General features: G+C 42.0%; 1 protein-coding gene across 1 annotated transcript in view; it reads left to right on the top strand.

Moving 5' to 3' along the window:
* Positions 1 to 14730, top strand: part of FAF2 (Fas associated factor family member 2) — a 40333-nt gene extending 25603 nt beyond the window's left edge. The window contains exons 8-11 of the mRNA XM_020791074.3: positions 7481 to 7658; positions 9206 to 9377; positions 13137 to 13280; positions 13965 to 14730. Of these exons, the coding sequence (XP_020646733.3) occupies positions 7481 to 7658; positions 9206 to 9377; positions 13137 to 13280; positions 13965 to 14147 (677 nt within the window). The 3' untranslated portion in view covers positions 14148 to 14730. The remainder of the gene's footprint in view (positions 1 to 7480; positions 7659 to 9205; positions 9378 to 13136; positions 13281 to 13964) is intronic.
* Positions 14731 to 14977: the final 247 nt, after the last annotated feature.

Genomic DNA, 14977 nt, shown 5'->3' with positions numbered 1-14977 from the left:
TTGCAGTTCAAAAACATCTGAGTAACCCAAGGTTAAGAATCACTGACCTAGTCTGCAGCTGCTATTAAGAAGGCAAACTCGGTGTAGGGGTTAATAAGGAAAATAATAAAAAGATGGTCAGTAGACAATATTTTACCACACCACCTAAAATATAAAGTTTTGAGTTAGTGTGTCTCAAAAGGATTTAGATGTGGCAGAGGCATGGAAAACAGCAAACAGGCTGAATAAAATCAGCGTGATTAAATGGTTGAAACAGCTCCCAAATGAGAAAAGATTGTAGCTGCTAGAGTGGGGGATGGTTAGCTTAGAAAAATAAAGAATAATGGGCTGTCGTTGGAAAGAAATTGGAGCTGTTTTGAATCTTAAACTGCTTTTTGTTCTTTATAGTCTAAATCAGTGGTTCCCAGCCTTGGGTCCCCAGATGTTCTTAAACTCCCAGAAGCTTTTACCACTATCTGTTCTGGCCAGGATTTCTGGGAGTTGTAGTCAAAGAACATCTGGGGACTCAAGGTTAGGAGCCACTGGTCTAAATAAACCAGATTTTATGTGTAGGATTGTTTCTTTATACCATCGGTATGCTGGTGAAATCCAGTTCTAGATCTTTTCATCAGAGTCCATTGGTGTAGAATTTAGAAGTGATGAAATGATGACCAGTAGGAAGATGATTTAAAGGTATGGTTTCAGCCTTCCTTGTAAGGGTGAGGTATGTCTTTTCCTTACTTTGGTGAATCAGGTATGCAATCTGAGTGTTCCTCAGTGGCAGCTATGGCCTCAGATAATTTGTAGAAACCAACATACAAATCCCAGAATTCTCCATTCTGGGATACCACCTGATGAACACTTAAATATGGCTCATCAGGGAGAAAGATCTAAGCTGAAAAACCTTGTGGCATAGTATAGACCTAGTTCTATGTGAGTTCTGTTCAAAAAGAAAGCTTCCTCAGTGCTTGCTAGGAACTTGCTTTTTGAATAAGAAATTAGGCCTGTGCTAGGCCATGAAGTCTTCCAACTTCAGACTTTCTCCTAAGTGAGCCACATTTAGGTGTCTGTCAAGTGGGACTCGTAGAAAGTTGAATTCTGGAGTTTGTGGTCTAGAAAACAAAAACAAAAAAGCAAAACAATGGCATACCCCTAACAGTTTGTTAGATTAGTGCACCAAATGTGCTGGTCCTAGGAGGGATCTGACCTGGTCACTGTGGCACCTGCCTTAATCATACTTTAAGACCAGATATTGAAAGATCTATCTTATCTTGCATAAATTGTACCTTGTACAGTGCTTGAGAATCATCTGAGGATATTGCCATGTACCAGCGTAATGGAAATACAGTGGAGCCCCGCATAGCGAGGTTAATCCGTTCCGGATTAACCATTGCTATAAGAAAACATCGCTAAACGGGATGGAAAATGCCATTGGAACACATTAAACTTAGTTTAATGCGTTCCAATGGCTTCTGTACTCACTGTTAAGCGCAGTTTTCCCCATCCGCAGCCATTTTCGCACCCTCGGTAAGCGAGGGCAGGGCGCGAAAACGCTGCGCGCGGCCATTTTGGGTGTCCGGCGGCCATTTTGAAACCGCTGAACAGCTGGTCCGTGGGTGTCGCAATGCGAGTTTTGCCCATTGCGGCGGTTGGGATGCCTTCACATTAGCGATCCCAAAAAAGGGATCGCTATGCGAATTCATCGTTATACGGTGCGCTCGTTAAGCGAAGCACCACTGTATTAGTGGCTGGGAATCTGGCACCCAAATTCCATGCCAAGAAGCTTATATGCCTCCCCTTCTTTATAATGTTCTAGTGTTTGGCAATTTTGTGGAATTTTGTAAAGCTTTTGGATCATGATTGAGCTGCTCCCCCCCTATTGAGATTCTGCAGTATCGTATTTCTTTTTTCTTAATGTTCTGTCATGTGAACTGAAAATGTTAAGTCATCTTGAATATTCTTTGATCAGAATACCTGGGATATAAATATTTTAATAGGCAGCAGACTCCTGGAGGTGGTGGTGTTAGTATTTGTTTGTCATATTTCTAGAAGAAATTTGAAAATGAGCTAAAAATAATGTCTTCATTCCTCTTCAAGCTTTATGTTACTGGAACCAAGAGTTTTTTTTTTCCTTTGTTGGTTGCTTTTATTCACCTTGTTAGTGGCTTTGAGTGTTACCTTTAAGAGAATCTTGATGTCTAAGTTGCACTGTTGTTAGGTAATCCACAGATGGGAGTCTGTTGAATTCTGATTATTCACTGTTTGATCTCATTGTGTCCTGAAATTATTCTGTCCCATTAGTAGATGACATTTCAATTACTAAACATGAGGACTATTGAGACCATTACCTTAAAATTTCTCTAACTATGGTCCTACATCATGGCCTTCTTCTTTGTTTTTTTTTTTAGGTAGGTTGGTTGTATACTTACCATCACAGATCTTTATACAGTGGGCCCTCGACTTACGAACTTAATCCATTCTGGAAGGACGTTCGTACCTCGGAAAGTTCGTAAGTTGAAGTACCATTTCCCATTGAAATGCATGGGAATGGAATTAATCCGTTCCAGCATTTCAAAAAAAACAAAAAATAAAAATAAAAATAAAAAGAGCAAGTCCCACGTTGGGACTGCAAAAACACACACAAAAAACCCCACAGAAACATAACCCCCCCCCAGTCCAAACCCACCCTCCAAAACCCACCCAGAAAAGGTGCCTCCGCTGCCGCCACACGGCCGGGGTGAGCGGCCAAGTGCCAGGCCAGCTTTAGCCTCCCAGTGCTAACCTCCGAAGGCACCGGTCGCACCGATCGCAGCGGTGGGGAACCCCAGGGAGGTCTCCCATGGTGGCATGCAAGCCCTGGGAGACCTCCCTGGGGGTCCCCCCCGCCGCCGCAATCGGCGGCTTCGGAGGTTTTAAAGGGCTTTCCCCCGACATCGGAGGAAGCCGTTTAAAACCTCTGAAGCCAAAAAGGCAGGGAGAAAGACCCCCGAGGAAGCCCTTCGAAAGCTCCAAAGGCAGGGAGGAAGGGCAGAAATTCGAATTTCCCGCCCTTCCTCCCTGCCTTTGGAGCTTTCAAAGAGCTTCCTCGGGGGAAAGCCCTTTGAAACCTTTGAATGCACCGATCACGGCGGCGAGGACTCCCAGGGAGGTCTCTCATGGTGGCGTGGAAGCCCTGGGAGACCTCCCTGGGGGTCCCCGCCGCAGTGATAGGCGGCTTCGGAGCTCTCAAAGGGATTTCCCCCAACATTGAAGGAAGCCCTTTGAAAGCTCCAAAGGCAGGGAGGAAGGGCAGGAAGTTCGAATTTCCCGCCCTTTCTCCCTGTCTTTTGGGTTCGTAACCCGATCCGCGTTCGAGAGTAGGGTGTACTACTTGCGATGAGATCGGGTTCATAACCCGAAATGTTCGCAACTAGGGCCATTCGTAAGTGGAGGGCCCACTATATGAATTTGTCATTGGGTTAGAACACATAGGTCCAAAGCTGAAACCCAACTTATTTTTAAGCTGCAAAAGTTGCATAAGATGACATTTGGGATAATTCATGATTGTTTAGGGGAAGGGAAATAAGTCCTTGTTTTCTGAGCAGGAGGTCCAAAGATGGATCTTTGACATTTTGAGTTACAACAATCTCTCACAAGGCTGGGAAAGTTCCCTCCCTACCCTGAAACCTTGGGAAATGATTGGTAATTGAAATAAGCAGTATTGGGCTAGAAAGACAGAATGTCTGACTCTGGTTAAGGCAGTTTCAGATGTCTTTAAATACTTTGTATGCTAATATTGTTAGTTGTGACAGTACTGATTTGAAAACTTCAGAATCTGGCTGTCTAGATGTTGCTGGGGACTAGGCTGATGGCTCATGTGATATTGGTGCAATGCCAGTTGTTTTGGTAGCCAGTACATTTATGACAAAAAACGTAAAGTGTTTGTTTTAATGTTGCCAGGTTTCCAGGTATAACAGCAAGAAAGATGAAACAAGCAGTAATTTCTTATAAATCTGTTCTTCTATTAAGGTACCCTGCCCAGCAGTGTCTAGAGTTGAAGTGTGTATAGGGGAGGCAACAAGATGGGGTTGGGATTCTGTTTGCATATTGTCATGCCCAACCATCTCCCTACTTGAGTTGATGGAGATATTCTTGGCAGCAGTACAGTATTGATTCCTCCCCAATTGATTGTGCAGGGGAGTGTGGCTAAGCATAAGTTGGTATGTGTGTTTGAAAGGACCAGACAGATCACTACATCACAGGGTTCAGGTTTGTTGAGATTCTTTTCGTCTCTGCACAGGAGAGCTAGATGTATTATGATGTTTTACACTAAGAGACAAATGATTTGGAAGGATTCTTTAATGCTCTGGGGGATTTTCTAGGGTGTTAATAGCCTGGTTGGGTCTATGGAATGGAGAGATGGCCCGGGCAGTTGACACAGTCATAGTTAAGTATCCTCTACATGAGTATGGAGCACAAGTTCCTTGTTTATCTGAGATGCCCTGGGCAGTAAAGGATCAGAATAGATGATTAGAGCAAAGACACAGGACAAGACCCATCAAATATGCCTTAGGGCTCGTTATAGCATTAATTGTGCAATAGTGAGGACAGCAAAGAAGTTGTGTGGTTTTTTGTGGCCTACATTGCATCTTCATCCGACAGAATTGTTTCAGGATTTAAAATACAACTACTGTACATTCTAACCTCAAAAGTACTGAGGCCCCAGTAGTAACTCACTCCAGTGAATTTCCAAAATACATTGGGGAGAAAATTATCCAACCTGGATTCCACATTGAGGATAGTTCCGGGGGAGTAAATAGGACAAGCATGAGCCTAATTGATGGATAAGCTTCAGTCTGTTCAGCCTTATACAGTAATGGGGGAAAAGTTGCTTGGAAAGATGAGACAAACCATTTGTTACTAGCCCATTCTGACTTATTGCTGCTAGAGACAGACTGAATAATTGGTGTGTCGGGTGTGTTAGTACTTCTTTGAAAGAGAGTTGTGTAATCCCTATTAGAGATTGGCATAAACTGCCATTCCATGGTTTGGCAGCACAGCGCCTTCTGTGGGTGCCCTGGCTTCCCAGCTCTGCCTCCTCCAGCGGGCACCCACTCAAAAGCAGTGCCCATGCCCATCTCTAATCCCTATAAAAGGCAATTCAAAGCAATTACTATGTGCAAGTAATATCTCACCAAAAATCTACAGCCACTTCCACAACTCCTGTTCCATGCATTGAGCAGAGGATTGGAATTGATGGCCTCATAGGCCCCTTCTAACTCCATGGTTCTATGATTCTATGAATGATAATCCCTACAGAGAGTGACTTCAAAATATGGGACTAGCATAGATGAAAGTATGATATATATATAATGTTTCTCAGTTCCGTCTCTGCCAGAGGAAAAGGTAGGGTGACATTTGAAAACACCCACACCTCAGTCATTATACATGATTAGCTAGTATTTATGATCTTATCTTTTAATTTTTCTGGTAGATAAAACCTCCATATCCTCATTCAGCAAATTAATTTTGTCTGTTATAGATGTATTATTACTCTCTAACCTGACATTTAGGTAATTCCTATCAATCGTCATAGGAGTACGAATTGGTGGATATTATATAATCTTCTGAGTGTGTAAGATGGCCAAAATATTGCTTCCAAAATTCATAGAACCATCAGTTGAAATGTAAAAGCAACACATGATAAGTTAAACAAGCTGTTGTTTTCTGAGGCTGCTGTTTTCAGTTTAATACATTACGTTTTCTCTTCCGCCGACTCAAACTAGGCAGAGACCAGTAGTATCCTCTTGAAAAATTGTGGGTGGGACAATGTTCCCTGATCAGTCATCCTCCTTGTTAAATTTTCAAATCATTTGTAATAGTTGGTGGGATGCTTTTACAAATAATTAATGGAATAATGTATTCTCAAAGGCTTTCATGGCCGGGATCTGATGGTTGTTGTAGGTTTTTCAGGCTGTTTAGCCATGTTCTGAAGGTTTTTTTCCCTTCAGAACACAGCCAAACAGCCCGAAAAACCTACAACAATTTATTAGTGGAATACCTTCTGTGCTGAATTATTGAAGGAGATAAAGTAAGGTCATGTGATCTGTAAGTGACTGTTCCATTTCTTGAACAAAGGGAGGGCAAGAGGGAAAATATTCATTTGGACGAGAGAGAATAATACTTCCCAAGTATAACAAAAGTATGAGCAAAATTAGTGTGAAACATTAAATACAAATATGCTTATTTCCTATACAGTTTTTAAGCCAAACAGGAGACTGGTTTATAAATAAGTATTTTAAAAGCTCTGCAGCTGCTCTCACCTGGTTTTAGAGCTCTTGCTTGGGTTGGGTCACCTCTTATGATACCCCATCCAACATTCATGTGTGATGCGAAATATGCAGCAATGCATATCTTGTACATAGTTCATTCAACATTGATTGGGTACAACAAAGGCCAAAATCACAACACGAACACAAACTTTTTTTTTTTGGCCCAGCACTATTGTTATGAGTTTGTGGTAGTGCATTCCTTTGGAAGGCCTCATGAAGGCAAGAAGCAATATGGGAAGGGAAAAAAATAAGCAAGCAAATAATAAATGATTTGGACCCAAGATACTTGAAGTACATCTTTTAATCGTACCATGTTGCTTGCTCTTTTGAGGTCATCAGTGGGAGCTTCAGTTAAGGATGGTGAAACTTTGATAGGTTTTAGATGAGGGACCTGTATATGGTGAAAGGAGCTAGGGCGTCATTGTTGTTGTTTAGTCATTAAGTTGTGTCCGACTCTTTGTGACCCCATGGTCCAGAGCACGCCAGGCCCTCCTGTCTTCCACTGCCTCCTGGAGTTTGGTCAAATTCATGTTGGTCACTTTGATGACACTGTCCAACCCATCCTCTGTTGTCCCCTTCTCCTCTTGCCTTCATACTTTCCCAATTTTTCTTTCCAGCATCGGACTTTCCTTTCACTTCCAGGTGCGTCCACAGCTGAGCGTCCTTTGGCTTTGGTCCAATCACTTCATTAACTCTGGAGCTACTTGTCCTTCTCTTCCTCAGTAGCATGTTGGATGCCTTCCAACCTGAGGCACTCATCTTCCGGCATCATATCTTTTAGCCTTTTGTTTCTGTCCATGGAGTTTTCTTGGCAAAGATATTGGTGACTTGCCAGTTCCTGCTCCAGGTGGATCACGTTTAGTCAGAACTCTCCACTATGACCTCTCCCTCTTGGGTGTCCCTGCACAGCATAGCTCATAGCTTCTGTGAATTACTCAAGCCCCTTCACCACGACAAGGCAGCAATCCGTGAAGGGTCTTTATGAGGCCTCTATTTTGCTAGCTGTGAAGATTTACATGTTCCTATTGGCTTCTCTTGAATTGTGGACTTGCTGCATTTACTTGTATTTGCTGTTTTATTTTGAATTTGTTGTATAGTTTCTTTTAGTATTGCACAGCAGCTTATGGGGGGTCTCAGCTCTGAAGATTGTCAGAACATTTTAATTAATCTTTTTAATGTGTTTGTCTTAGTGTCTCAGGCTTTGCGTGAGAACACCTACCCATTCCTCGCAATGATTATGCTGAAGGATCGTAGAATGACCGTAGTTGGAAGGTTAGAAGGACTCATCCAACCTGATGACCTCATGAACCAATTGACATTTATCATGGATGCCAACCAGACATACCTGGTGTCTGAGCGCCTGGAAAGGTACTAAACTGAAATCTACTGATGCTGTCTCTCTTGACTACCTTTCAGCTCCTGGGGCTTGTGTTGAGTTAGCTTATATCAAATACGTTTTATATATTTATTCAGATCAATTACCTCTGATGTAAGATGATCTAGTCCTATGGCCATTCTTAAACTAACCTAGATACATCAGTGCAAAACAAACTAAGGTAAAGGTAAAGGTTCCCCTTGACAATTTTTGTCCAGTCGTGTTCGACTCTAGGGGGCGGTGCTTATCCCCGTTTCCAAGCCATAGAGCCACCGTTTTTGTCCGAAGACAATCTTCCGTGGTCACATGGCCAGTGCGACTTAGACATGGAACGCTGTTATCTTCCCACCGAAGTGGTCCCTATTTATCTACTCGCATTTACATGCTTTCAAACCACTAGGTTGGTGGGAGCTGGGACAAGCGACGGGTGCTCACTCCATCGCGTGGATTTGATCTTATGACTGCTTGGTCTTCTGACCCTGCAGCACAGGCTTCTGTGGTTTAGCCCGCAGCACCACCACATCCCTAACAAACTATTAAACCGTAATTGCATGTCTGCTTTGTGACTGGCATTTGTGTATGTTGCTGATAAATTGTGTTTCTATGGTAGAAGTTCTACTGAGTTTTGATGTGCTGAATATTGCATGTTTTCTGCAGAAATTGTGTCTTGAGGAGAGTGCGACACATGATCACTGGCACAATATTCTTTGCTACTCAGTTGAAAGAAATTAGTGATGCTACTATAGAGAGGGGGAAATTGCATTCCAGGTGCTAGCCATAGCATTTTGGATTCATGTTCAGTTTCCCAAGCACTATAGAAGCATTCTTGGATCCCTGTCAGGTCACATGCCTCAGTAGGAGTCCACTTAAGAGGCTCCACTGTGCTCCATTGCTAGTGCTGCAACAAGGTGGCAATAAGGGGCTGAAGCTCCTTGCACTTGCCTGACTTGTATGCTTTCTGATGGGAGCTGGCAATGGCTGCTGCGGCTTTTCTTCAGTGTCAGTACTTAGTCATCCCCTTCTAGTCTGGAGAGTGCAGTCTTGGTGGAATTGGAGGCCAGATATTAGCTCCAGACCTTGCTTTGGGCACAGAAATGGCTGTTTTTGATCATCCTGTCCACAGCGTCCTACAGCTGTTGCTGGTGAAATGCTTCGTAACTAGTATTCATAGGCACATGGACCAATGCAGTTGCAAATTAAGAGATTATCACTTCAAGGAGATAGTGCTGCATGATTTCAATTATCACTTTTTATAATATAGGCAAGTGTTATTCCATTGCCTGTTAGCCTCTCCATACCCTCAGAGTTTCCCATAGAGATGACTTGACATTTACTTCCCTCAAAAAGGCATTTCTAAAAACATTTAATTATGCATATTAATTAGTCTTTGCAGACATCATTTTCCAGAACAAAAGTGGGAAATGTTCAGTTTGAAACACCTCCCCTCCACCACAACCCTGATAATTTTATTCCAAATCCTATAGGCAGAGTCCTTCCTACTATTTTTCAGTTGGACATACGTTTTCCCTTCTCCTTTTAGAGAAGAAAGAAACCAAACTCAGGTGCTGAGACAGCAGCAGGATGAAGCATACCTGGCTTCCTTACGGGCAGATCAAGAAAAAGAGCGCAAGAAAAAAGAAGAACGTGAGAAGAAGAAGAGAAAGGAGGAGGAGGTACAGCAGCAGAAACTGGCAGAGGAAAGACGGAAACGGGTGAGTAGCAAACTTGTCAGTAGCAGCAAATTACAGATCTCAGCTGCCATTTTCCTAGTAAGGAGGAGTGTTCTGCTTCTGAGTTGCAAATCATACTGGGTCTTCCAACCTGTCTCCTATCATTGCATATGAAGTACTGGATTGGAGATGTGGTTATTAGTTCCTACAAGTCCTTTTTTGCTGATTAATCTACATTGTACAATGTGAAATAAAAAGTTTGTGTTTTAGGATCACAAATAAGATCTCAATGAAGCACGCAGTCTGTTTAGTTTAGCAGCAGAGTTTTAAAGTATTCATAGGGGAACAGGATAGGCAGAGGTGGGGCTAATAGTGGGTGGGACCAAGCTAGGACATTCTTGTCAGGCTCATCGTTTTTTTCTCCCATCCCCACCAGTCTCACTCTCTCTCTGCCTTCTGAGACACACAAAGATCCTGCTTGCATGAGATATTTTTAATTTGTCTTTCCAAGCTAACCATTCCCTCCACTGCTGAAAATCTCCCCGGGTCCAAGCGATTTTTTGTGTGTAGGACAGGGCTGATGAGAGGAGATCTGAAGCCAAATCTGAATGTTTCCTGGACCAGAGATTTTCCAGCCTGAGATAAGCTATGTATGCTTATACAGTGGTGCCTTGCTTGACGAGGATAATCCATTCCAGCGAAATCCTCGTCAAGCGAAATAAAAAAGCCTATTGAAATGCATTGAAAACTGGTTCAATGCGTTCCAGTGGGCAAAATACCTCAGTGTCCAGCGAAGATCCTCCATAGGTTGGCCATTTTCCGATGCCTGTGTAGCGAAAAATCCATCTTGAACACAGCGAGGAGCCATTTTGAAAACCCGGTGGCCATTTTGAGAACCCGACGATCAGCTGTTTTGATCACTGTAATGCGAAGAATTGGTTCCCGAAGCAGGGAACCGATCGTCACAAAGCGGATTTTGCCCATTAAAACATCGTTTTGCGATCGCAAATGAATACCCAGCTTTCTGGGGCGGGGGGCAGCAGTGTGTAGCCTGCTTAATTAACTTGTAAACCACCCAGAGAGTGCTTTAAGTGCTATGGGGCTTGCTTTAATGGCAAGATCCTGTCTTAAAAAAAAAAAAAGATTGATTCCGGGAGTAAAAGCGGACATCAAGCAAAATTTCTTTTTCAAAAATTGGGGAACATGGAAGTGCTAGGTAAGGTGGATCTGAACTCCAAAGATTTGTTCACTTTGATTCAAATGACATCCAAGAAGAGTATCTTTTCAGGAGCCTACCACTGGAGTAAATTTCCTGTGATCTATATGGATTTTAAGTAAAATATTCGAAAGTGGAAGAGGTGATAACTTATTTAGACCACTAAAAATCAAAGATTAAACACAGGCTTTTGTGAACAAAATGCATTTCGTCAAGCTTAGAGCAGAAAAATTATGCATGAAAGTCCCAAGATGGTCTTGGCAGAGATGATCCACCAGACACATTGCTTTAAGTGGGTTGATAGATGGTTTCAGGCATTTAAGGCAATGTTAATACCTTTCAGGCAATATTACCTTTCATAATGCAGGCATTTAAAGTTCCACTGGGAAATATAAAGGGCAACTTTTTTAAGACTGTTTCTATACAGTTACTGATTGTCTTTACATCTCCCTTATTTTTGGCTTTATTGTTTTCTTGATTATTAGAACTCTAGGACCTTAATTTGTAATAAACATTTTAAGAAATGAGTTGGGATTTCTTCTGTTTTTTAAAAAAATCAGCTGCTAACTAGGTAGGCTTAATCTGAGGAGAAAAGAAATTTCCCTTTTCTTAAGGAGCATGTTCAGTTCCCCAGATTTTAGTCAGCTAGAAACAGAAAGTTTTTCTATCTTACTGTTCACAATGCTAAACCATTTTCAGTAGTGCCTGTTCTGCTGTTGAAAGAGTAAGTTCTGCTGTATAGCAGTTTGCAAGTTACAACATCCAAGAACAAACATTCTTGTTCTTGGATGTTGTTTGTACAAGCAGCGCTTTACTTTACAGAATGCAAGTTTAGATAGTGATGCTTGTTAACATTTGACTGTTCAATGTTTCTTGCTCCATTAACATGCAGTTGCTGTGAATTATAAGTAGCATAGCTACAGGTAGTATAATGCAACGCTGTTGGCTGATCCATAAGTTTCAATCCTTTTTGTCGGTTGCAGTCCAGATCACCTCTTCTTTTTCTGTTGACAACCTTTAGAGGTTGTTGTGGGTTTTTCGGGCTCTTTGACCATGTTCTGAGGGTTGTTCTTCCTAACGTTTCGTCAGTCTCTGTGGCCAGCATCTTCAGAGGACAGCACTCTGAAGCACAGAATGCTGTCCTCTGAAAATGCTGGCCACAGAGACTGGCGAAACGTTAGGAAGAACCACCCTTAGAACACGGCCAAAGAGGCTGAAAAACCCAGAACAACCATTAGATCCCAGCCGTGAAAGCCTTCGCGAAAACCTTTAGAGGGCTTGTATAAATCGCATTTCTTTCCCGAGACTGGCTAGCACAAGTATCATCAGCAAATTTGTGTGGTGCTTGATTCATAGGTATAGGTCATGCCAAAGTGATAACTATTAGCTCACTGTATCAGTTTGGGATGTAGTGTGTAGATTTTTATTTGGGAGCCTGGCATACTTTTTTTGTTTGATTCTGTTAGAGCTTTTGTTTTTAATAGAAGCATATTAATATTTGTCTTTTAATTTGGAAAATTGGTTATACATTAGAATTACTTGCCTAAGCATACATTACACATTTCTTTAATAGGAATAATTGAAGAATGCCATTGTTACCAGTGCAGAGTCAGTGCAACTACCATTCACTAGGAACCCAATCTTACTGTAGCATTTTTTTTCTACACATGAGTTGTTTTTAGACTACTACTCTGAAATTTCCTTTCTCCCAAGGGGAGAAAGCAGCAGGAACCAGTGTGCATTATATTCTTTTTTTCAGTGTTTTTAGTAAAGCATATAAAGCACCTTGGTTCTGTCTACTGATAATGTGACTTATGCCAAAGTTCTAGTATGTATATTTCAAGAAAGATGAAAGCATATCTTGACTTCCACTGAATTCAGTGCAGTAGGAATGTGATATCCATGGGGGCTCTGTTCCAGGCTCTCTATCTCTCTCTATATATACCAGAGACTATGAGAGAGAGAGTAAAAAGATTAGTAAAAAAAATATTTTGTGATCATTATGCTTTCTGTTGACTGTATTCTTGAAGGCTTTCACGGTGAGAATCTTATGGTTGTTGTGGGTTTTCAAGGCTGTTTGGCCGTGTTCTTAAGGTTTTTCTTCCTAGTGTTTCACCAGTCTCTGTGGCTGCCATCTTCAGAGGACAGGAGTCAGAACTCTGTCTATGCTCTATTGCTTTTTGGATGTTTGTTGGATAGTTGAGTATTTATAGCTGTGGGGTCAGTTTTTGTCCTTTTCAGGAGATTTGGTGATTATGGTAATCAGCGTGTTTTTTGTTGTGGGTGTATTGTTGTGATAAGGGGGAAGATAATCTGTCACTGTCACTGATGGGCGTCGTTAGCTGGTCTTTTGTGTGCAGTGATCACCAGTCCTTGTGGACAGGAGTCAGAACTCTCTTCTGAAGATGCCGGCCACAGAGACTGGCCAAACGTTAGGAAGAAAAACTTTTATGAACATGGCCAAACAGCCCAGAAAATCCACAACAACCTTTTTGTTGACTGTTTGTGTTACTGTGACAGCAACAGTTGTATTTTTACCATTGGAGCTACTGCCTACTGTTTACATTTTCATTTTCTCCTTGCAGACCTTACAGGAGGAGAAGGAAAGAAAATCTGAATGCCTTCCACCAGAACCTCATCCTGATGATCCAGAAAGTGTCAAGATCATCTTCAAAATGCCCAATGACTCTCGGGTGGAAAGGCGATTCCATTTTACACAATCTTTATCTGTAAGGATGAGACAGAATTTCTTGATTTTGTGATTGTGAAATGTGTTGATCACTAGAGAACAAAAATTTAAATTATTATGATTTACCAATCTGACAATATTAATGGGGCAGACATGATGAAACTGAGATAATGGCTGAAGTAAAGCAGAGTGTTCTTATTATTTTTATAATGCTTCTCATTGTACAGATGATAGCAAGAGCCTTGCAACATAATTAAGCTGAGAAAGAAACCCATGGGTCACTTGCTTGGCTTTAAAATTTATCAGGGATTCAGAATCTCTTATGTGGAAACCCAGGACTCTTTCCATTGCGTTGTGGAAGGGAAGCAGTGCACAGAATCCAAAGTGTCCCTGCAGTACTTTGTAGGAATTTTTCAGGGCACTGTATGGAAGCAGTAGAAGTTGTACTTATGGGGATTCTGGACCCAAATCCTTACATTTTAGAAATATGGGAGAATATCTGTTCATACAGATGTTTTACAGGAAATTCTGACTTTTTAGATTTTTCTCTTTACCTTCGAGACTCCCATGTCCTTACAGATCTGCTATCTTGGTCGTCAGCACAAGAGTATTGCAATTTCAGAACCTGGACTAATTTGTTTTCTGCACACTGTTATGAGGCATGGCTCTCCGTAAGCTAAGAATAAGTAACTTTTTAGCAAATGATTCTTTTCTGCTTCTCTAGGTGATCCATGATTTCCTGTTCTCTTTGAAAGAGAGCCCAGAGAAGTTCCAGATTGAGGCCAACTTTCCTCGCCGTGTCCTGCCCTGCCTTCCAACAGAGGAATGGCCCAACCCACCCACGCTGCAAGAAGCTGGACTCAGCCACACGGAAGTTCTTTTTGTGCAGGACCTCACGGACGATTGACATTTCACCCCAAAATATACAGAGATGGAAAAAGATTCATATTATAATACGATATTTTTTTTAAAGACTGCTGCGTACAAATGAGGGATCAGAGACTATGTGGCCTGGGGCAGCCACATCATGTGTCTGCACTGGTGGGAGAAATGGCACACTCGCACACACTCAGCCCCTTTTAAATTCAGAGGGTGGATGAGAGGGGCCACAGTTGCCATCCCAGGAGAAGGTCAGAAATATCAGCTCTGGGTCAATACGGCGTTTCTTAAACGTAATACACCCCGGCATTCTGACATTAGAAGACTGGATGTTTTGCTGCTTGTGATAGCTAGAGGACTGTATCTGTGGGTCGGGCAGACATCTTGTGCCCTGTTTGGGAGGGACAGACAGAGGGTTATTACTTCCAGCTTCTCATTCTGTATAAATCTTTTAAAACTTCTGCTTTGTAATGACCAAAGGAGAACAGGGGTAACAGTTGAATTTTTTTTAAAATAAGGAGCTGGTTGACATTCTTAACAGGGGTTCTTCTCCCAGGTTGTTAGCCTACATAGTGTAATAAAACTCTGGCTCTAGTGTGCCTGTGCTAACACCTCTGACTCTCAGCGTCTTACTGCCTATGTTGACCGTATTTATCCCAAATGCACTACTCCGTTTGCAACAATGGCCTGTGCAGACCAAATGTCCCAGTTCCTTTAGAGTTGCATCCATCAGAATTCACCACTCTTTTTTTAACTTTATGGTTGGCTTATCTTGGCTTGCTCTGGTGGAATCTTCAGCTGTGCTGGTGTGTGGTATTTCCAGTCTAACCACATAGAGGTAGTGACTGGAGAAATGGT

Source organism: Pogona vitticeps, chromosome 2 (assembly GCF_051106095.1).
Source record: "Pogona vitticeps strain Pit_001003342236 chromosome 2, PviZW2.1, whole genome shotgun sequence".
Classification (NCBI taxonomy): Eukaryota; Metazoa; Chordata; class Lepidosauria; order Squamata; family Agamidae; genus Pogona; species Pogona vitticeps.
Note: the sequence above shows the minus strand (reverse complement) of the source record. Positions and strands in the feature narration are given on the sequence as shown.